The sequence below is a fragment of the Scleropages formosus genome, chromosome 15 (genome assembly GCF_900964775.1).
Source record: "Scleropages formosus chromosome 15, fSclFor1.1, whole genome shotgun sequence".
NCBI lineage: Eukaryota > Metazoa > Chordata > Actinopteri > Osteoglossiformes > Osteoglossidae > Scleropages > Scleropages formosus.
In genome coordinates this window covers 17,719,813-17,741,114 of record NC_041820.1, presented here as the reverse complement: position 1 = coordinate 17,741,114, position 21,302 = coordinate 17,719,813, and the positions used below count along the sequence as shown (strand labels likewise).

Sequence of the window (21,302 nt, the reverse complement as noted above, 5' to 3'; positions counted from 1 at the left end):
ACTTAGTGGGTCGCCCTGTCTAACTCCAGTCGTCATCCGGACTCTTTGGCCAAGGAGTTCTGTTGTCCCAGACGAGTAATATTCTTGTAGGTACCAGCAGATGTATTCCGGTACTCCTACACCTATGGCTCCTCTAATTATCGACTCATGGGCTACGGAGTCGAATGCTTTTTGCAAGTCGCTAGATCTTGATTTGTCTTTTTGGCATCATCTATTATAGTGCTGAGGATCATAATATTCGCACTGCAGCCATCAATGCTGCGAAAGCCCTTCTGTGCCATGTTGAGCGGTATGTATGTAGACATACGCCTAGCAAGAATTTTATGGTACAGTCAGCACAGTTAATTTCCTACAGAGATGGGTCTGAATTCTGTTGCATCCTTTGCTGTCGAGGTTTTCGGAAACAGTGTTGTCCTCCTGAGTTTAAAATTTTCTGGAACGACCCCCGACATTAGTACGCCGTTAAATAGTAGGCACAGGCTATGAATGTTTATGGCTCTTACCGATCTATTAAGCAGGCCATCAGGACCAGGAGCCTTATTGTAGCATAGGCTCCTGACCATTAATCCTACTACTTCGTCGGTGATAGGATCTAACATATCGTAGTATGTTGTACCTATTTTAACTGCTGGCCTTGGATCACTGACTTTACTTCCTTCTAACACCCCTGTTCAGTGTCTAAGTTTGTCATTATCTGATACTGTGGTAGCTGCCTTCGTGTCCCACTCGCCTCTTAGTATGAGGTCCGCTGCCCGCTTTCTGTTCTTCTTATACAGGCTCTGGATTCTAGCGTACTGGATGCGCTTGAGGGCTCTTCTAGATGTTATTGTATCTGTGCATTTCTCTTTGGTCAGTTTTTCTGCAGATTGATCTGTCTTCCGCTTATCGTCTCTGTCATGCTTTTTTGAAGGCTGTACAGTATCGAGTAGGTGTTTGATACACTGGTCGACACTCTTGGCTGTTTCTTCTGTATTCAGTGTGGAAATATGCCTATAAGTCCACTGTCCGCTGCTGCCACTGTTTATGTATCAAAGTATTGACGTTTCGAACTTGTCCTTCATGTTGTTTCTTTATGTCAAGTTCAGTGTTGGCAATTTCAGACAGCTCATCTTCCCCATCAAAACACCTCTTCTTGATCTCTGTTGTCCTCTCCTCAGATCTTATTGAATGATAAATCTTGGGGTGTTGCTGGCAGATATGGAGTGTCCGTCCGGCTTTGGATTTGAAGGACCTGGCACAATGTTGGCATTCATATAAAGATGAATCAGGTGCTTTTCCCATGGTGCCTTCAGTCTTGTCAGTGGACAAGACTTGTTTACCTGTTACAATTCTAGCAATCTGAAGGTTACTTCCGAAGGATGATTAGCCCTACGGATATACAGAGCCCCCGTTAAGCCCACGGCACAATGCTCATGGTTGCCCGACTCTCTACCACGATGGAGGTGGGGGTTGACTCAGAGAGTATATGAGAGTATTTGTGTTTTGCAGGCAGGTATAAAGAGTAGACTGATTGTATTAAGAAGGGCAGAGGCTCTTAGGTGGAGGAGGAGAAAGAAGGAATGAGCCAGGGTGGTGTTTTTCAGAGACCCTTTCAAGTTTGTGAAGGCTGTTTGGTAAAGAGAAGTCTGGGATGTTAAGGGTAGAAAAGTAAAAGTTGGATGGCTATCTGCATGAGGTGTACTCTGGTAAAGAGCATGATGGTGGACTGGAGTTGCCAGTGGATATCCTCCCTGTAAGGGAGATAAAGTGGGAAATGGATGTGTGCCCCCCAAGGTGGGGGGGAGGTGCAAAATGTAGTGCGGCGGGCAAGGGCCTCTTCGGCACCTTGCCAAAACGGGGTACCTTAACGGGTGTTTGTGTGCACCAGGTGTACTGAAGTTGTTGTGGAGGTTGATGGCTGTTGTATGGAAGAAGGGGGTAATTCCAAAGTCTTGGCAGAGAGCGGGAGGAATTTTTATTCCTAAAGAGAAGGATGCTGTTGGGGTAGGCTAGTTTAGCACTATTAGCCTTCTCAATGTTGAAGGGAAGATCTTATTTAGTGTTGTGGCAAGGAGGTTGGTAGCGTACTTGAAAGCCAATAGGCTGATTGATACCGCCGTACAGAATGCAGGGTTTCTGGGATGCTCGGGGTGTGCTCAGATGGTCTGCCAAGAAGGAGAAAAGATCTCCATGTGGTATTCTTCTAATGCTTATGGGTGTCATGTCCATGCCTGCATCACGATCAACAGCCCCTGACACAAATCAAGCACCTGACTGTTTGCCTTTAAAAGACCCTCCTCAGCTCCCGTACAATTGCGGAATCTCATTGAGACAACCGTCCCTCCTGCGCTATGTCTAGTTCTTCCTTGTCCCTTGCTTCCTGTCTCCATTTCCTGGCTTTCAACCCTTCGCTTTGTTCCCTGACCATGTCCTTGGATCCTCGCTCTCACTCTGATCGCCAATTGACCAACTCTTCGCCCATCCCCGACAACGAGAACTTGCCTGATCCCTCTTTCCTGACAACCGATCCTGCACTTAGTCCAGCTGCCCTCGTGTACTTGGTTCCGCACAGTTTGCTGTGGGAGGCATTCAGGTTTTTCAAGGTTCCTGAAAGTGTTACGGGGCTGATAAAAGCCTACATTGCAGATATTCAGTTTTGTTTTAGTACAGAAGGCTATACAACATCTTGGCATTGGTTGGAATCATGGCTGGATGTACGATTTCACCATTCGCTTTCACAATGGCAATGAAAGTTATAAGGGCTTCCAAATGGGTTGTTGGTGGCGAGAGGCTGCGGGATGGGATGGGACGGGACGGGACGCGCCTACCCCCCATTAGAGCATTTATGATGACACTTACGGTTACGGCTCCTTGTACTAGTCATTTGTTGTCCAGGCACAATGATAACCTTCAACTTAGCCCACTTCAAGTTAAGCCGAGTAAATAAAGGAGTATCGATTGTTTGTGGGAAGGTGGTGTAGGAGAAGTTTTGTATTGATCAGGAAGTAATTCCATCTATTCTGGAGAAGCCAGTTGGAAAGGTTGTATAGTTCTGTGTTAAGTGACAGGAAGCAGGTTGTGGCACTAAGGGAGGTAGTTGTGGAAGGTATAAAGAGCACTGATGCATCCCTCCTTCCTGGTAAGTTAAAGTTGTTGTCTGCAGTTTGGGCTCTTGCCACGTATTAAGTGGCCGCTTATGGTATATGAGTTTTCTGTTTGGAAGGTTGAGAAGCTCGAGGGGGTTATTAGTACGGCAGTGCCATGCTGGGAGTGCCATGCTGTTTAAGTAGTGTAGCGTAACGGTATGCTGGAGCTGCTAGTAACAAGTTTGGTGGAAGAGTACAAGTGTGTGAAGGTGGGTCTGGAGCTGACTCTAGCAGAGTCAAAAGCTGAGGTTGTCAAACAGGTGGTGCCATCAGTGAATCCCAGAGATGTTGTCCGGCGTGGTTGGACAGGTGCAGAGGAGGAAGGTGGGGTTTGGTTTGGGCCGTATGCAGCGGTTATGGAGCGCTGCCCCAGAGGCAGACAAACGGCAGCTGGTAATTGAGCAAGTCCGGGGGCAGAAAGAGGTGGCAAGGTGTGCAGAGGCAGTTGCATTAGTTAAGCAGGACCAGTGGGTGAACTGGGAAGGTGTGACCAAGAGGAAGTTAAACTGGCAAGATGGATGAGCTATGGAGGCAAGTTGCCTTAAGTTCGTTGTTGGAGCGACTTTTGACGTGCTGCCAACACCCCAGAATGTTAAGCAGTGGACAAGTGGTAATGGTTTTTGTAAGTTGTGTAGCGACACTGAGGTACATTTTGTCAGGGTGTAAGGTTAGTTTGGGGCAGGGGCGCTATACTTGGCGCCATAATCGAGTGCTTAGATGTTTGGCAGGTGTTTTTGAGAGCAAGCACACACACACGCTTTCTGAATTGCTTGTCCCATACGGGGTCGCAGGGAACACACCCAGGAGAGGACGCCAGTCTGTCGCAAGGCACCCCAAGTGGGACTTGAACCCCGGACCCACCGCATAAATCTGGAGGGGGTGTTGCAACTCTTGCTTATTTTTAATGTCAAATTTAAATTACCAGTGCTAGGACCTCATAGAACACTCCATGTTCTCCAAGTATAGTTACTGCAGCATTTTGTTCCGTAACCCTGACAGACTGTTTCCTTCTGTGCTGAAAGACATTTTTAAAACTACCACCGGCAGCTGGGAAAATGTAAGAGCCAAGTTGAAACTCAGATTAGAAGCATTAATGATTTCTATTCAAGCACTCTTCTCTTGTGGTATAGGTTTAACTTATGTCAGTTGTGTTTTAGGAAATCAGGTTGCATGCACTTTTACTCTTATTGTGTTCAGTTATACATTTGGTTTAAATGAGACTTGTAATAAATACATCTGCAGTGTACATGACCGCAGTATATCTGACTCCAAAGGTCCTGTTAGTAATGTTAGGACAGCACATGCAGAAAACTAGTATTTCTTGGAAACAAAGAAAAATGAAGCCTCTTTACATGTAGCCTGGTCCGCATTGGTCATTTACTGATGTAAATAAAACAATACATTTAGTGTTAGAACCACAGACTGTCAATAGAGGGATCAATAAAGTTACAAATGACAGTTGTACTAGGAAATTACTTTCCTAAAAGAAATAGGAACTTTGAAAATAGCTGCTTTAGAATATATGTGAGCAACAAGTAGCATGAAAACCCAACATTGCATGATGTGATCTACATTACTGAAGACAAAACTGAGAATAGCATTGGTTTTAACAGTATAACAAGCATTTTTTTTTTACTCTTCTACACAATTAAGCAGGAAGTTTTACAACTACCATATGAGCTTGTGGGAAAAATGAAATTAAAGTCTATCCAAAGAAATTATAAATGTGACAAATTTAAATGTAGGTCCAAGTTACATTTAAACCCCTTCTTGTCTCCAACAATTTCAAGGTTTTATCCTTCCTAAAATCTTTTTGTTGAATGTAATTGCCACTGAAGATTATAGGTGAAGAAATATGGATACAAATACAAATGGACTGACATGTATAGACAATACACCATGTATTGGTAAATTGAGTCAATCATTCAAACCAGAACAATTAGACAGTGACTAAAGCAATCCAGACTTTTTTATATTGTACCACTACGTAGGAAAAACGACAAAATACAACCAAGGAGAAAAAAAATACATGGTTGAATTTTCCATTAAAAGTACTTTTAAAAATGCTTAATATATTGCGAGAATTGCTGGTAATCTTTTAAGAAAATACAATATTGTGCGACTGTGGCTACAATTCACTTTTGCCAAAAGCACTGCTGCTGTGGGAATGGGGTACATTGGAAGAGGACTCAATGTGTGCGTTTAGGTAAGCGAAGGCTTCAAACACCACAAGCAGCCGCTCGTGACCCACCTGCACTCAAGGTTAAGGCTACTTCAGCACTGCGGCTACGGTGTTCTATATGTGACAATGAGGAAAATACTCTTAACATCTATGTAAGGTGCAAGACTGGAGCTGGATTGAAACAACTGGATATAGAAAATATAAATAGAGAATAGAGGGCTTTGTGAGAAACAGGGGCAGTTTTTTGGAGAGGGTTGCAGTGTCCAGAATTGCACAGCAGGGCAGCACTCAGTTGACTTGGTCCAGAGCACGCAGCAACTCCTCACCCTGCAAAAGGTGCTGGCGATCCAGCACAGGTGCATTGACCTCGCAGTCATAGCGGGTGAGCTGTGGCAGGCTGTTGCCCTCTACCGAGCCACCTATCAGGCGGCTGGCTAGATCTGCAAAAGAGGGTTAAAGGACAAGTGAGACACAAACTCCAGCCTGATTTTTTTGTATCAAAACAGGAAACAGATGTTCTATGTACAAACATGAATTCTGAAACAATATATATAGTATTAGGGTCTAAGATCACAAAACTTAGTAGACACAAGTTTTAAGAACTTATAACATTGACCTATTAACTAAATTAGAAAATATACACTGCACTTTCAGTCAAACTGTGGAAGCCCACCTGATGGTAGGAAGAGCATGGTTTTGTGCGAGAGCCCTTCAGAGGCACTGGTCTCCAGCACCCTGGCTCTCTTCCCCTTATTCACTGTTCCTTCAAGCAAAGCACCCTGGAAAATATCAGAGGAGAGCATAATTTGTTTTAGTAGATTGATTCCCTCTAACATCAGTTACAGGAGCACATGGATATTTGAGCCCTCCACTGAACCAGCACTCACCAGTCCAAGTGCCTGGGACAGTGTGGCCTCTCCCTCTAGCTTCCTCTTTCGCTGAGCATTGTGGAGGGCCAGCATCTTTGGAGACAACTCTACATCTGCCCCTGTAATTCTGAAGTGTGGTGCATGTCAGAGACAAAAAGCATCACCTTTGGGATCCCTGTTGAAGTCTGGCTAACTGCAAAAAGGGACTGACTCTAAAATGCTGACAGACACAAGGTTTTTTTTACCCATGGTTTTACCTCTTGCCGACTGGGGTGGCACAACGGGGGATGTCGCCCGTATCAGGTGGGGCGGGGGAGGATGTACGGCTGCAGCTCCCACTAAATGGAGAGCAGGGGGCACTCTGCACTTCCTGCAACAAGTGCAGGGGTGATGCTGCATGAGGCTGGGAAGTAGTGGAGGCCAGGGACTCCGCTGGGGAGAGCACATGCAACTGGAAGTCATCATCCATAGGGATGTAAGGAGCCAGCATCTCTAGGTCAAGATCCTCCATGGCCTGCATAGGGACAGTTCAGAGAGAAGCAGCCATGTTGAGAACTTGTCTGGCTTTCTGAAAGGCTGAGTAATTGACTATTCAGAAATGACACCTAACATCACCTTTAACCAGAAAGCAGCAGTACCTGTGTAAATGGGGTTTTAGGCTCAGTGTCGATGGCAAACAGTTTCTCCACAAGGTTCAACTTGAACTCGCTGCCAATATCAGAGTCCACTTGGAAGCAGAAGTCCAGAGGACTGTCAGGCTGCAACAGGAGCCAGACAATTTCAAAAAAAATTTCCAGAACTTTCTACATTTCTGCTTATTAGGAGAAACAGCTACATTTATTGATCAAAACCTTTTTTTTTCCCCCCCCCCCAGGAGAGGCAATGAGATGAGTCTGATTTGATTCCTGAGTATCACTGTTTACCAGCCCAGAATCACATTATGCAACATGCCAGTGTTACTAGTAATACTTAAGCTGTAACATCACACAGTATGGGTGCAACCTAGTTTGCCTTTTGAGATACCTATGACAGCATGAAGTAGTGGGCACACCTGAGGGGAGGCACGTCCAGCACTCGGTCCGGGGGTAGTACGGGAAGAGTCTGCAGTACGGACCATGCTGAAGGGGAAGTCTTCAGAGCCAGGTTCCAGCTTGGCACGCACCTTGGTGCTCAGTGGTGGGTCTGGCTCACTGGGCGGCAAGGGGGACAAGGGTGGCTTGACGCTGGTAGAAGGGAGCATGACGTCATTGTAGAGTGCAACCTCCTTCAGCAAGGGTTGTTCTGGGTCTTCAGGATAGACAGAAGCAAGAGGCATGAGCATCTACAGCCAGCTTGGAAGGCCCAAGGTCTAGACCATTCCAACAGGTGGACTCACCAGGGCAGCTGAAGTCCAGGTGAATGATAGTGTCACCAGCAGCAGGAGCCAACATGGTCAGGCCATCAGGCTCCTCCTTCAGTTTGTCATACAGACTGTCTGCACACTCAGTGTCCTCTGCCTTGGTGAACAGCTTGATCATGTCTGCCTCAAGACCTGTTGGCTCTGAGAACTTGAGCTCCTCAGTGTCTTCACTGACATCCTCAACATCTTCTTTAACATCCCCTTTGACATCTTTTTCTGTCTGTTCCAGGGACAGTACCAGCTTCTCCTCCACTATATTGCTGCAAGGCATGGAGGAAGACAGGTTTCATGTATAACACAGAACAGATGCTATTGCCCTTAATCAAACAGCACTACTCCCAAGCAGTCATTTCAGACAGTCAATTTTTGTACCTGAGCACATAGTTTACACATACGATGCACTGTGGCTGGGAGTTCTTGGTGTTGTAGATGACTGTGGCCTGGGTTTCCACCCACACGTACCCACCCTTCTTGGCCAGCATACGGTACTGGCCTGTGGTAGCCTGGCCCTTTGCAAACACTGCAGTGGAGACAGAGGGTGAGAGATCAATGAGCGCTCCTGGCTCCTCTAACATCATGCCACAGGTGTGTGTAGTTATTCAGGTCTTTCATACACCATAACGTACAGTTGTGGTGTGTCTTGGTCAAGTGGTCTGAGTCCAGGGCATGGTAGTACTCATAGACTGAGCGGTTAAGCAAGTCCTCTGGTTCATATCCCATCAGTTCTGTGACTCTGAATTGAAAGGGAAAGCAGGGATGAGTATTAGTGGTCTTAGAGAACAAGACAAAACTTGCAGGTCATATATTCACTACTGCTCTTGAGCACAACATTCATCAGGTTTTACAGGCTTTCAAGGTATATCTATAAAATCTGTCTGCAGTTAACTAGAAGGAATGTGAATCCACAATTCACTGAATAACTCAGTTGTTCCTCTTTGCTGTTTGACTATTCAGCCACCAGGTGGCACTTTAGTATAGTTTTGTGTAATCAACCATTTCACTCAATGAAAACTGTCAAGGAGCACTCCCAAAAGAACTTGCAAGTAAAACATGCCATAAATTTAGGATTTTCAAATGGATATTAATCAAAATACATTCTCAACTTAATTTAACATTGGCATTCATTGTATGAAAAAAACCTATTAAAACAGACCATAACCAGTCTGCTCCTTTCCTCCTAATTTTCATGCCTAGCACTTTCCAGCCTTTATAATGAGTCACCTCTCGTCACAGTAGGAGAATTTCATGTCCAGCGTGTGGCGGCTCAGGAAGGTCTTGCTGTCCAGTGGGACCTCAATGTTGGCCGGATGAGGAATGGGCTCACAAATAAGCACCAGGTAAGGGACAGGTGGCTCCTTGTAACCACAGTGGCTTTCACCCTCAATGTTCTCATACACGCGGACATGCCCAGTGCAGTGCAACACCTGGCGGGGAGCAGACAGACATGTATCATTTATCCTGCAGTCAAACACCCCAGTAGGGAGCAGTTAAATATTATATCCAATTCCTACCAGACATACACCAACAACCCACTTCTGGTCAGCAACTGATCTTCAGTGGGTCAGACAGTGCAAATGGTGAGGGCTTGCAGGTCTCATCTGCCATATTGCCCTTGTTCTTACTGGATGGCTTTCAAAGAGCTTTAAAAGGACCTTAAGAGAGGGTAGTATTTGTCACTCCTGGGGATGGGGGACTTGGCCCATCTTTATTACTCTGCATGGCAGGAGAAAAGTGGCACTGGTCGCTAATGACAGAGCAATTAAATGCTGTTAGCCCATTTACTTAGCCTTGAGTGGCAGACACACCCTCAGTAGCTCAGTGCTGCTGTTAGTCATGACCAAATTACTGAATGGCTTAAGTTTTACACAGAATTAAGTTGTGGAGCCATAGGCACTTCCAACACAAAGGAGATTACAAACCTTCCAGGTGGCAGACTTGACGTTTACAGTCCGCCCCCTGCTGGTAAGTGTGCACTTCATGCGCAGAAAAAAGCTGCGTTCTGTGTTCTTCTCTTTTGCCTTCTTAGAGGGCCCTAGGACAAACAAGCCAGAAAAAGTGACATTGCCATACAAATAATGCAGCCAGTGTGACAGCTGTGGCCTTGCTTGTGTATATAACCCACCAGTTCTGTGGACTAGCATCTCTCGTAGCTCCTCATGGTCACAGGGATGGGTGAAGTCAAAGACACTGTGTCCTGTCAGGTCAAACTGTTGCAGGGTAGAGAAGACAGGTATTTAAAAGTGGACAATAATATAAAGTGGGAATAAAATTTCTTGGATCAGCCCAGAATCTGCAGACGCACCTGGGCCAGGCCAAGGCATTTGCTGACATTTTCCGTGAGATAGACCATGTCCCCATCCTCGGACAGCACCATGAGAAACCCCTCCAAGGCCTTCAGATAGAAGCTGTTGAGCTGCGAGTCAAGCTCTGACTCTTCTTCAGACTTCTCTGCAGGTTGAGGGGAGAAAAATCCCAGTAGTAAAGCCAAAGCAAGAACAAGTGCAAACCACAAAGAACACTACTTAACTTCCTCTCAATCTTGTTGATATCTTGGATTTTACAGGGTGTTGCAAGAAAAGCCAAAACCCAGTGATAAAATACAACCATTCCAAGCACAGGGTATGTGCACACACCTCATTTTCTATGCTTTAATCCTAACATTGTAGTAAAAGTGTGAATGATAAGCAGGTACAAGGCTATGACTCCATTACTAATAGGGATAGCATTTTAAACAAATATTCTGTTCAAACCATTATCTTGACAACTTTGCAGACACTTTGTGTGTGTGTGACAGACAATTACCTGCACTGAGCAGCTTCCTCATGCGCAGGTAACTGATTGTTAACCTCATAATGGAGGCCTTATCCAGGTTGGAGGTCACGTTGTGCGGCAGGGGCAGCTGGTGCGCCAACTCAAAGAATACCTCTGACTCCTTGCCCCGGCGACATCGTGCCGCATCCCGCGACTTCTCTTTTCGACGCTCTGAACTCACCCTGCAAGCAAGCAGAACGAAATAGTGTCACTGACGTAAGCCTTTTGATTTGTTCACAGGATCTACTTTTTTTGGGGGGGGGGGGGGGGGGGGGGCACCTTGATTGGCAAGTATCCTGGTGGTCCCTTTTTTAAGAAAGTTTCACTGGAGAATGAAAAGTTTTTGGACTCTGGCTGGCTGAAGCAGAGGGCATTGTTAGACTATAGAGAATGAACAATCAGCTATTCTGATAACCTGAGGAGAAGAAACAATACTGACACCTAGGTCTGGAAAACTTAGTTGTGATATACTGTATAACATCACAAAAGCATTTAGCCACTTAGATTGTTTTGGTAGTGGAAGAAAAGCACAAGTAGTGTAATGCTCTTTCCTTGAATTAAGCTAGGGGAAAAAAAAAAAGTACAAGAGACAAGTCCTTTTAAGACACTAAACTCAAAAAAAAAAAAAAAAAAAACCCCAGACTGGGGAGTGCATTAAAACAATGAGACGGGCTGTGCTCAACAACCGTATCAGATTTCATCCAGGCACTTGAATGCAGTCTCAAGAAAAGCTTAAGCATTTTGCCATTTCTCTCTAACAGATTCCACTGAAAGTCATCCAAGGAGAGCGGCTATACAAGCACTTCTGTTTTCCAATAAAATTGCGCACTACTACAATGCTAGGATATGACTGTATCAGGTTCCTTCCTTGTCTTCAGGGTCCATGGCCACTGGGACCACCAACATCCTGGTCTCAGCCAATTACACCACCTACTAATCCAAAGTTCTCCACGATCAGGGGATGTTTGGATCTTTATTTTGGGACCGACGTCAGGTAGGGCCTTACATATACAGCCGATGACTAAATTAACGCAGCTGTACACTGCATTTCATGGCAAGTGAAAGACTCAAAAGGGTCAATTGTAAATGAGTTGTTGCTCAACATCCCAGCTGCAGAAATGTAAACAAGCCATCATATGCATACCCAACCCATTGTGCTGAGTAACAGGTGAAGCCAGCTTAGGCCTGTTGTTGCAGAAATCATCGCAAACTGAAGTTCCTTACGGGCCCTGACACGCCCTGGCAGGATGTGACTAACATGTCTGACAGGCATGTCTGGTCAGTTATGCCGAAACAGGCATTGTTCCCCCTTAAGTGTGACCTCCAAGTAGAGTTCAATGCTGTACATTTATGCATTCAGCAGATACTTTTCTCTAAACAATGTACAACTCTGAGTAAACAGAACACGGATACAAATACACTATCTTGATGGTACCAAAATATCAAAGCACAGTTTAATTTTAATTAAAGCAATTGTTCTTGTGCATTTAGTCTTGAACATTATCCTCAGCTGAAAACAACAGGTTACCAAGGTACATATGGCACTGTGTTGGACAGAACTGAAGAGATGAGATAACCATTACACCACTTCACAAGACACGATTATGCATGGACCATTCTCTAGTCAACATCCCACCTCTCCTGCTGCTGAGCTTCCACAGGGACTGGAGAGAGGTGCACATTTCCTTGACTCCACCTGCCATCAAGGCAATTGAAAATCCAGGCTGTGTACAATGTGTGAAACTCAAATCCCAGACATTTAGTCCATCAGCCAATCACATGTAGACTTTTAAAAGGTCTGTTGAACACTAATATGCCTTTGTGTGGGTCTATACACCTTATTTTGTATATATGGACTTAATGGGGTAAGAAACAGCTAATAAAATATTGGAAACAAATACATAAACACTAACAGTAGTCAGACCTCATTTTAGAATAGCTGCAGTAATTACTGTAATACAAATACTAAACTATGGTGTAAGATTTGTTATCCAGTTTTGTATTCCTTACCTTTTTCCTTTACCATGCAGAGTATCAACACGCCCATTATCATTATAGATCCAACACCAAGTTTAGAAGGGGGGGGGGGGGGGGGGGGAATTGAAGTTTCCAACATTCCCCCTACCCTTTTTTTTTTTTTTTTTTTAAATTATTAAACTGGGCCACAGAAGAAGCATCCATGCATCCTTGGTGGTAAGAGATCAATCTCCTCATTCTACAGTTTTTCCTTATTGAAAATACTGTGATATGAATCTACTCTTACCACATCAAATAATTTTGCAGCTTTTGTGACCAATGCACCAGCAAATCAAGCACATCAAATTTTACATCTTGAACACTATTTGTCTCATGCCTGAACTTGTAAAGAGCTGAGTGTCCAACCCATTTTATAGCCTACACATGCTGGTAACTGCTTGTCAACAAAAAATGACTGCTTAGTTACGTATGTAATTGGTCATTTGGCAAAAATTGAGCTGGAAAACTTCAGGGCAAGTATCTTGCTCAAGGGTACTACAGCCGGAGGAGGGGATCAAACCTACAACCTTTGGATCCAAAGGCAGCATCTCTAATCGCTACACTACCAGCTGTCCCACTTTCTCCATGGTGTTTGAATACTGTGTGAACATTTTTATATAGCAATTCAGGATGATATCCCAAAGTCAGTTACTTATACCAAAAACAAATAAGGGGGGAAATCTCAAACGTTAAATATTAGGGACACTATATCGTAATTGTGGTTCACAAAAGTTAATAAAACAGTCAGCACAACAAGTATGCACGGTGACACCCACAACTAGTTCAAAATCAAAGTTTGGACATATAATCTGGTTATAGCCCACTGAATGACCTTACATTACACTGTTGTACAATTTGATACCTCTTTCCCATGGACCTCAAAATGCATCTTCAACTTCAATTTTAAAATTTGACACTTGCAAGTTCAAAAACTGTAATAAATGTTTGGGAATAAGAATGTCTCTCACATTTCACATACTCTTCAAAGCCAAGAAGCATATGCAGCAACAGCCCCAAAACTGACTGCTTTCTGAGGGGGGGGGGGGGGAACTAAATCGTGTTACTTCAGTGGATGTTCTTTGATTTGGTTATCTATAGAACAGTAATATGGATCAAAGGAATGTTTGCTTTTCTGCATGAAAAGATATTAATGGAACACTTTAGGCATTAGCCAACAGCCCTTTAAAAACAATGGAGGACAGTAAAGCATGATACCATTCAATGGTTATTGAAATTTCAGTATAGGACAGTTTTAGATCTACAGACTTCATGATTCGTTACCAACTGATATGTGATTCTCTATTAACCAATAAAAATGGTCAGTCATCCTGTTCATTACAAAAATAAATGTCTTCCTTCAGCAGGAATATTAATACATTATAGCATTTCAAAATAAATATTTTAAAAAATATGTAATTGGCGGTGCATTTTATTGGCGTGCCAAGCTTTTTTCCTGCCATTCCACAACAAAGCACCTGAGAGGGAGAGCACTCGCTGGACCTAGCTACAGCAGTCACGCTGGAGAATTACCTGCAAGTGTGTACTGTGAAGGTCACACAGAAGAGCAGAAGCCCCCCTTTACCTCCATGACATAAGATGCCCTATGCCCTCCAACACTTAGATTACATGACATGAGGTTGGCTGAAGTTCAAACATTCCCGTCATCACGGTCACAAGCTTCCAGAGCCATGTCCAGATCTTCTGCCTGCTAGCAGAATTGAGGTGCCACCTGCAAAAGGAGTGCACCATGTACTGTGCCACCACTCTCATTTCTGAGCAACTGAAGACTATCCAATGATCCACTTCCATTCACTGCATTAGCAGAGTGTAACGCTACTTAAAATGTTGAAAGCTATGGCTCTACATACAATTAATATAGTTTAAACCTATACAAGTTCTTAACCTCATGATGATTCTGTGTAAAGATTTTTGTTGCATGAGCTTACATTTTGATTTCTTGTATATTATTAAATGACTCATCAGTGCACATAATATATGGGTGAAATTAACAAGGTCACAAATTCCGCCATCATCAGTATTAACAGCAACAATGAACCAGCACATAACGGAGAAAAATCCTTTTGCCTGCAGGCTTCATATATCTGTGTGAAAAGTGCTTCTGTGCATTGAGACTGTACAGCACAAAGGCAGCCAGTAACCAATCTTGCTCCGGAAGTTCCCTAGGTCTTTACTGGTATGAACTGCAAACATGTCTTAGTTTCCTTATTGCTTGCAGATATCCAAAACACCTTTTTATCACGCATTATAAAAATATTTAAAGTGTCGCACAGCAGGAAGCACTGGTGTCTCAGTGCCTGAGCTGTGCATTCAGAGGCAAGTGTGAATGACAATGTGTGTTTGTACATTCGCCCTATGCTCTGATGGATTTGCTCCAGGCGTGCCAGTTTCCTTCCATGGTTCAAAGCAAAGTTTCAGGGGAACTGCTAATTCCAAGCAGTCCGACAGTTTACGAAAGCATGCAACTACATTGTAATGGCCTAGTGTGCCATGGTGTACCTTACTTCACACACTATGCTGCCAGGACAGGCTCCTGACCATCATGAATCTGCATTAGGAGAAGCTCTAGATAAAAACTTGAAGGGGGGGGGGGGGGGGGGGGGGGTCATTTATATCAAAATGACTGAACCATAGACACAGTTAAGTTTATTTCTTGCCTGAATCAATACTAGTATAAAAGCTTAAATAATATTTTCTCTATGCTGTCAACTGAGCTTGAACACAAAAACAAATCTGATTCCAGCATTCAAATGTTACAGGGAAATAGAAAGTACAACACTGCCTCCGATTTTGTGGCAATCTACAAATGGCTTTTCGATTTCAGTCACAATCTTCTTTGAAGTGACACTTTGAAATACTGCCACTGCGTTCTTCCCCTTTTGACATTACCACACATTGCAGCAACAATCCCAACTGACATCAAGTCGTGGTAATTAGCAAGTGAGACCAAACCATAATAAACCTAGTCAATTTTCACATTTAAGTCACCTATTACACCAGCTATTTCATGGCAAAAGAAACAACCTGCTTCTTCAGATTTCGCTACAGAGCGTAAAAGGGCAGTAAAGGCCACCGAACTTCTGAGCTCCCCGACACTGAGGCAGACTGGTTCAATTATATATGGGCCAACCCAGGGCTTTCACTGATCTCTGAATATTTAAAGTATCTCCTAAGCCAAAACCACAGAGGGGAGGCCATTTCACTAAACTATGCACAGGGAGCACTCAACGCAACTGATACAAATCCCAAGCAAAATCTTGTCCATAAGCGCAACATTCCACACAACAACTATAGGAGCTGTTATGCCAGAACCAGGGCTGTGGAGTTGGTACATAAAACCTACAACCCCAGTAACCCAATAATTGCTTCCGACTGCACGACTCCGATTCCGATTCCACAGCACTGCCCAAAAGTTTCACGTCGGCCAAAGAAGTCAACCCCCAAAACATAGGCCCAAACCTATATTACACCTCTAATTTTCGGGGGCCAACTTATACGATACGTTTAGTCAGGGTTGGCACATTTTTACCAACTCCAGTAACCCAATACCTGCTTCCAACTCCACAGCACTGGCCCGAACCCATCAAATTCATCTTAAGGATCAAAGTGCGAGTCTTCAGCTCCTGAAGTTCCCACTGCTTCTTGGATTTCCACACGGACCGAAGAGGTCACAATGCTCACGGGGAACTACTTTTGTGGGACAGCTTGCAGTCACCCACCAGATGACAGCAGCAGGTTGGGGCAGTGGAGCAGCCCAAAACCATCCAAAACAACGTGAACGTGGATCCTCAGTAAACACTCCTGTGATCTGCAATGCTGGGAACCCACACAGATTGCACCTACTGTCATTTAAACTTTTATGCATCATATTAATGACGTGCGTGCAAACTTGCTCTGTTATTCTAGGCAAACACCATAAATAAGCACCCGAGTGTCAGTTTCAAACCACAAACTTAATGATTGTGTGTTTAAGATCCATCACAACAAAGTTCTCGTCCATCATGTCAGACACACACATACACGTTGACGCTAAAGACAGCCCGCTGGCTCGCACTGCTATTCCAATTCACTTCCCTAGATCTACGTTTCTAAACATAAACAGATGCTAAGTCAAGCACGTTAAGCCACAAGCTGGAAGCCTTTACAGTAAGTAAAGGCTTTACTTCCCGGCGGGAACTGTGTTGTTGTTGTGGCACAACGTGATAATACACGTGACGTGTCAGTTGCTGCGTCCGTTGCGTTGTACTGAGTAAATTGGTTGAAACAAATTACTCTGACCGCCAAAATTAAAAGCATCTCTACTAATTTTCAGTTGTGAAACGAAGTAAACTGGTTTAAATGAACCGGACGCAGCGGTTTATTGAAAGCGGAACCTGTGAATTTGCCACACGAGACACACAGTGACACTCAGGCAAATCGGATTCGGAGCACAAGTTCGAGCCCAGACTTTCGTCCCTAAAGGGGCTTACCGCACACAGCCCTAGTGTCAAGAAAAATGGGGGTAAATCGAAAATTACATCAACGCCAGGGCAAAATTACATTAAATTACAAGAAGCCGAGTTATTTAGCCATTACTGTAGCTCAGTTTTATTCGACGAGACACTCCGACATTCGTTAACAAAATGGCGACGTGGACACGGGAGCGAAGCTAACCGAGCTAATAGCTACACACAGCTAACTAGGCTAACTAGCCAGCAAAAAGACTAGTCAGCCGCGAAACCACAACACTCGAACAGCAGCGTGTAACACAAGCAAAAAAAAAAAAAAAAACCCATCAGCGGAACAGAAAACAGACACGTACCTTTTCTTTTCCGTGACAACCACCGTTTCCATTGTGGTCCTTCTCTCCGTTGGCCGCTAAGCTAGCTAGCGCAGCTGGCAACACAACGCTGCGGTCGGCTGAGCCTCTTCACACAGGCCCGGCGGGGGGAGAAGAAAAGGGCTAAATCCACGAGAAAACTCCGAGGAAGACGGAAAATATCCTTTCAGGTTTAACCTCTGTTGCTTTACGAAGTGTCGAGAGGCCGAACCTCCGGTACGCTGAAGGTCAAAGCATTTGTTTGCGAATGAGACGCGGTCTCGTCGACCAAAGAGTGGCTGTCGCTCCGCTGTTCACTCAGCTCGTCCAGCACTATTGTAGACGCTCTCTGAGTCCCCGCCGCTCGGGAGCGAGCAGTCACGTGCGCAGAGGTGCGGGCACGCGCTCCGCCAATGACGAAACAGGACGCAAGTACTGTCGCCTCTGAAAGCGTTAATATTGCCTCAGCTGCACTTTATATGTTTGTTTGCTGTGTAATGGACGCGTTCGGAACCAGTTAGTTATACTTTTGTTAAACGGATAAAAACGAAGTAATAGTTTCACGTCTGTCTGCCACCTTTTGTACTGTTTATTATGTGTATTGATTCATTTTTTGCCTGAACCTAAAAATGTGAATCGAAAAACCGGCTGTCGAAAGTGTCACAGAACTTTTTTTTTTCCCCCCCCAGCGCTGCCAAAGTTTTCTCATCACCAATAAAAGTAAATGTACTTAAGCAATAAACAATAACGACAAAGTTATGCATGGATTGGGTGTCCTGAGAACTTTGCATGGATCCAGTTGAATTATCACTGCCATGACATGATGCACAGAAAAAAAAAAAAAAAAAAAACATTTTGAAGAGCTCAAACGTGCTCCCATTTGGTCTGTCTTTTTTACTACAGCGCTGCCTGTCACATTTTCATCAGCAATCTTGTCTCGAACCCTTTTTGGGCCTGGCAGGACGCAGCTCCAAAAGCGACCATTACACCTTCGTCTCAATCAGTAGCCGACACCGGTTGGCGAATCAAAAGTGCCGACAGCCATCAGACACTAAAAGGACCACGAGCACCATCATCTGTCCAGAATGATGAGCGAGGGCTGTTTCTTTCTTTCTGTCTCTCACATGATACAAACGCAGTCCCTCGTCCCCGGACCTCTGGATAATGTCACTTCCCCATGTGGCATCGGTCACTGCGGCTCCATGACTTCACCAAAGTGTTTGCTGTAGGGAAGAGTTCGTGAAGAGCTACGCTTAGCTTGAGATAATCACTCACACAGAGTCTGAAACTGCTTGCCCCAAGCAGGGTCGCAGCGAACCGGAGCCTAACCCGGCAACAAAGGGCGTAAGGCTGGAGGGGACACACCCAGGACAGGATGCCAGTCCATTGCAAGACACCCCAAGTGGGACTCGACCACCGGAGAGGAAGCACAGGGCAAGCCCGCTGTGCCACCGCACCCCCCCCTTCAGATAATCAATGATAGACGATAAATAACAGATGATAAACTTTGGCGCGGTTTCTGCCGATTGTGTTGATTTGGCTGGACTTCCGGTCACAGCTACACGTGTTTTCTTTGTATCAGGAATATTATGATCCGTCTTGAAATGTCACTTAATTTTGTCCTCGGTACGTTTTCACCCTTTTTTCCGCTGAATTACTTGGGTTTTATTCCTATCTTGACAGATGCTGCCAGCGATACCATTTTTCAAGGTGTCCTTGTTTCAGAGGTGTGACGTCACCGGACTCTTACGCACGGAAGAAGCTTTTGAGGTGGTGATTTCTAAAAACTGTGTGTCTCAGCAGTTTTAAAAACTGACCTGTGACCAGGCTTCTGTGGTGTAACTGTAAGTGACAGTAAAGGCTGTCATTAGGCAGGGAGAAAACAAGAGGCTTGTGTTGCCGCTGGCAACTAAGTAAGCTGTGGGAAGGCCCACAATTTTGGGTCCTTCCCCACCCACCGTGAGAAACGTGCAAGTCGTGCCGGACAGCATATATCATAATGTCGTGATGGATCTTGGAAAAAAAAACGTGGAATTCCACATCCATGAGTTATTAAACGACCTGTCTAAAAAGTGTCCAGCCAGGCCTTTGCCAATTTGGAGGACTTCACCCCATAATACCATTGCTGATGACTAGCTGCCTTCAGACCTGCATCTGAATCTCTTTATTTTTACCTCCTGGCAGATTGCTTGGCGTTTCCAAAAACTAGCTTGTGGAGTGGCACAGCATCAGCACACAGGAGGAGACTGCACAATCAGAACCACGTTGCTGGATCAGCCCAGAACAGAGAAGCAGAAAATAAGACCTGTGGAAGTTGAAGAGTGCCTTTCGATCAAATTATCATGATAGAAATGCTCTTCAGCTAGAAATGATACTGTGCTACTGAGCGATTGTGCAGGATGTAAATGTAAAAGATTATGTCACATGTGAAATGCCACTGAAAAAATACCCAAGCTTGCTTCACAAGCAAGGTACCTCCACTTACTCTCTGGGTAGCGGGCAGTGCAAATGGACTCAAGTCCCCTGCTTGTCGACTTTTGTACGATCAAACCCTTTCACGACGTAGCGAACCCTGAAGGACACGTGTGTTGGGTTGCTGCGACGCGTCGTAGGATGTGCTGTGGTGGGTGCTGTGGCCCATGCGGTCTGGATGAACAGTTGCAGAGAGAGCAAATTGAGATGTTATGCGCAGCCCGGATGCGGAGGCTAGACTCAGCTGACATAAAGAGAGCCTCAGGCCTACAGGCCGGGCTGCAAGATGATCAGCTGTTGTCGTGCACCATAAGCAACAGCCTGGAGCGTAACTGCAATCTCTTTCCTTTGTATTGCGTCAAAAGTGCAGACTGCGGTTTACAACTGTAAATCCTCCCTAAACCTGATGCATCTGGTTTTGCCACGAAACGGATATTGTGCAAGATGCTTTAAAATGACACAGTACATGTTGATGTGCACTGAAGCCCAGAAGTAATAAAAGACTTAATTTTTTTTTTTTCATTTACATTTATTCGCTGAGCAGATGCTTTTCTCCAAAGCAACTTCCAATGAACTCTATGTAGCGTTATCAGCCCACACACCTTATTCACCGTGGTGACTTACACTGCTAGATACACTACTTACACTGGGTCACTCATCCATACATCAGTGGAACACTCTCACTGTGATATATACACACACACACACACACACACACACACACACACACACACACACACACACATATATATCTTTACATAAATAAAGATGTGTTTTAGGTGAGTTATTGGCTAAGTTATTTTGTGTTTGTGTTTCGGGGTGCGGTGGCGCAGTGGGTTGGACCGCAGTCCTGCTCTCCCGTGGGTCTGGGGTTCGAGTCCCGCTTGGGGTGCCTTGCGACGGACTGGCGTCCCGTCCTGGGTGTGTCCTCTCCCCCTCTGGCCTTACGCCCTGTGTTACCGGGTAGGCTCCGGTTCCCCGTGACCCCGTATGGGACAAGCGGTTCTGAAAGTGTGTGTGTGTGTGTGTGTGTGTGTTTGTGTTTCCTCTGCAATGGACCGGCACCCTGTCTAGGGTGTACGTTGCCTCAGTTCCTGTGCTTTTGGAATCAACTCTGGAGCAACATAACCCTGAACTGAACAAGCAGTAATTGTGATGGATGGAGTAATGCAAAATATCCTGCTGGAACATTCTGTGTGATGTAAAACATAATCATAAGGAATAAAGACCTCTCTTCCCTTAAAAAAAAAAAGAAAAGAAAAAAATGGCCATAGGGTCAAAGCAAAGCTTCTCAGAGATAGTGTAAGACTCTTGCTTTCTAAATCAGATTTCACTTTAGAATTTCTTGTCTTTTTCCTTTTCTTCTAGTTTACTTACTTACACTTTCCACCCCTCCTGGGGCATTTTCCGCCAACAATGGCTCTCCAGGCAAGTCGTCTTGAAGTTTCCTTCTTGGCGTTTCTGTAGCTGGCAAGGTTTTTACAGTGTGGGGTAGCTAACCCCAACCCTCAACCCTCCTCCTTTCTCAGCCGGGCTTGGGACCGTCCATGGAGGAGTTTTCTTCTAATTCAGTCATAGCCAAATGGCCAAGTTCTTACGTTTTGCCATCCAG

At 44.8% G+C, this 21,302-nt stretch overlaps 1 protein-coding gene across 1 annotated transcript; it reads right to left on the bottom strand.

Annotated features, from left to right (window-relative positions):
• Positions 1 to 4,483: 4,483 nt before the first annotated feature.
• Positions 4,484 to 17,586, bottom strand: hif1aa (hypoxia inducible factor 1 subunit alpha a). Its single transcript, XM_018727619.2, has 15 exons — positions 17,222 to 17,586; positions 10,378 to 10,568; positions 9,878 to 10,023; positions 9,698 to 9,782; positions 9,495 to 9,607; positions 8,797 to 8,999; positions 8,202 to 8,308; positions 7,948 to 8,095; positions 7,552 to 7,835; positions 7,228 to 7,463; positions 6,815 to 6,934; positions 6,434 to 6,690; positions 6,195 to 6,303; positions 5,981 to 6,086; positions 4,484 to 5,747 (listed from the first exon to the last, which is right to left on the bottom strand). Exons 1-15 carry the CDS (start codon positions 17,251 to 17,253, stop codon positions 5,596 to 5,598), a joined length of 2,289 nt encoding a protein of 762 aa, XP_018583135.1. The 5' UTR covers positions 17,254 to 17,586; the 3' UTR covers positions 4,484 to 5,595.
• Positions 17,587 to 21,302: the final 3,716 nt, after the last annotated feature.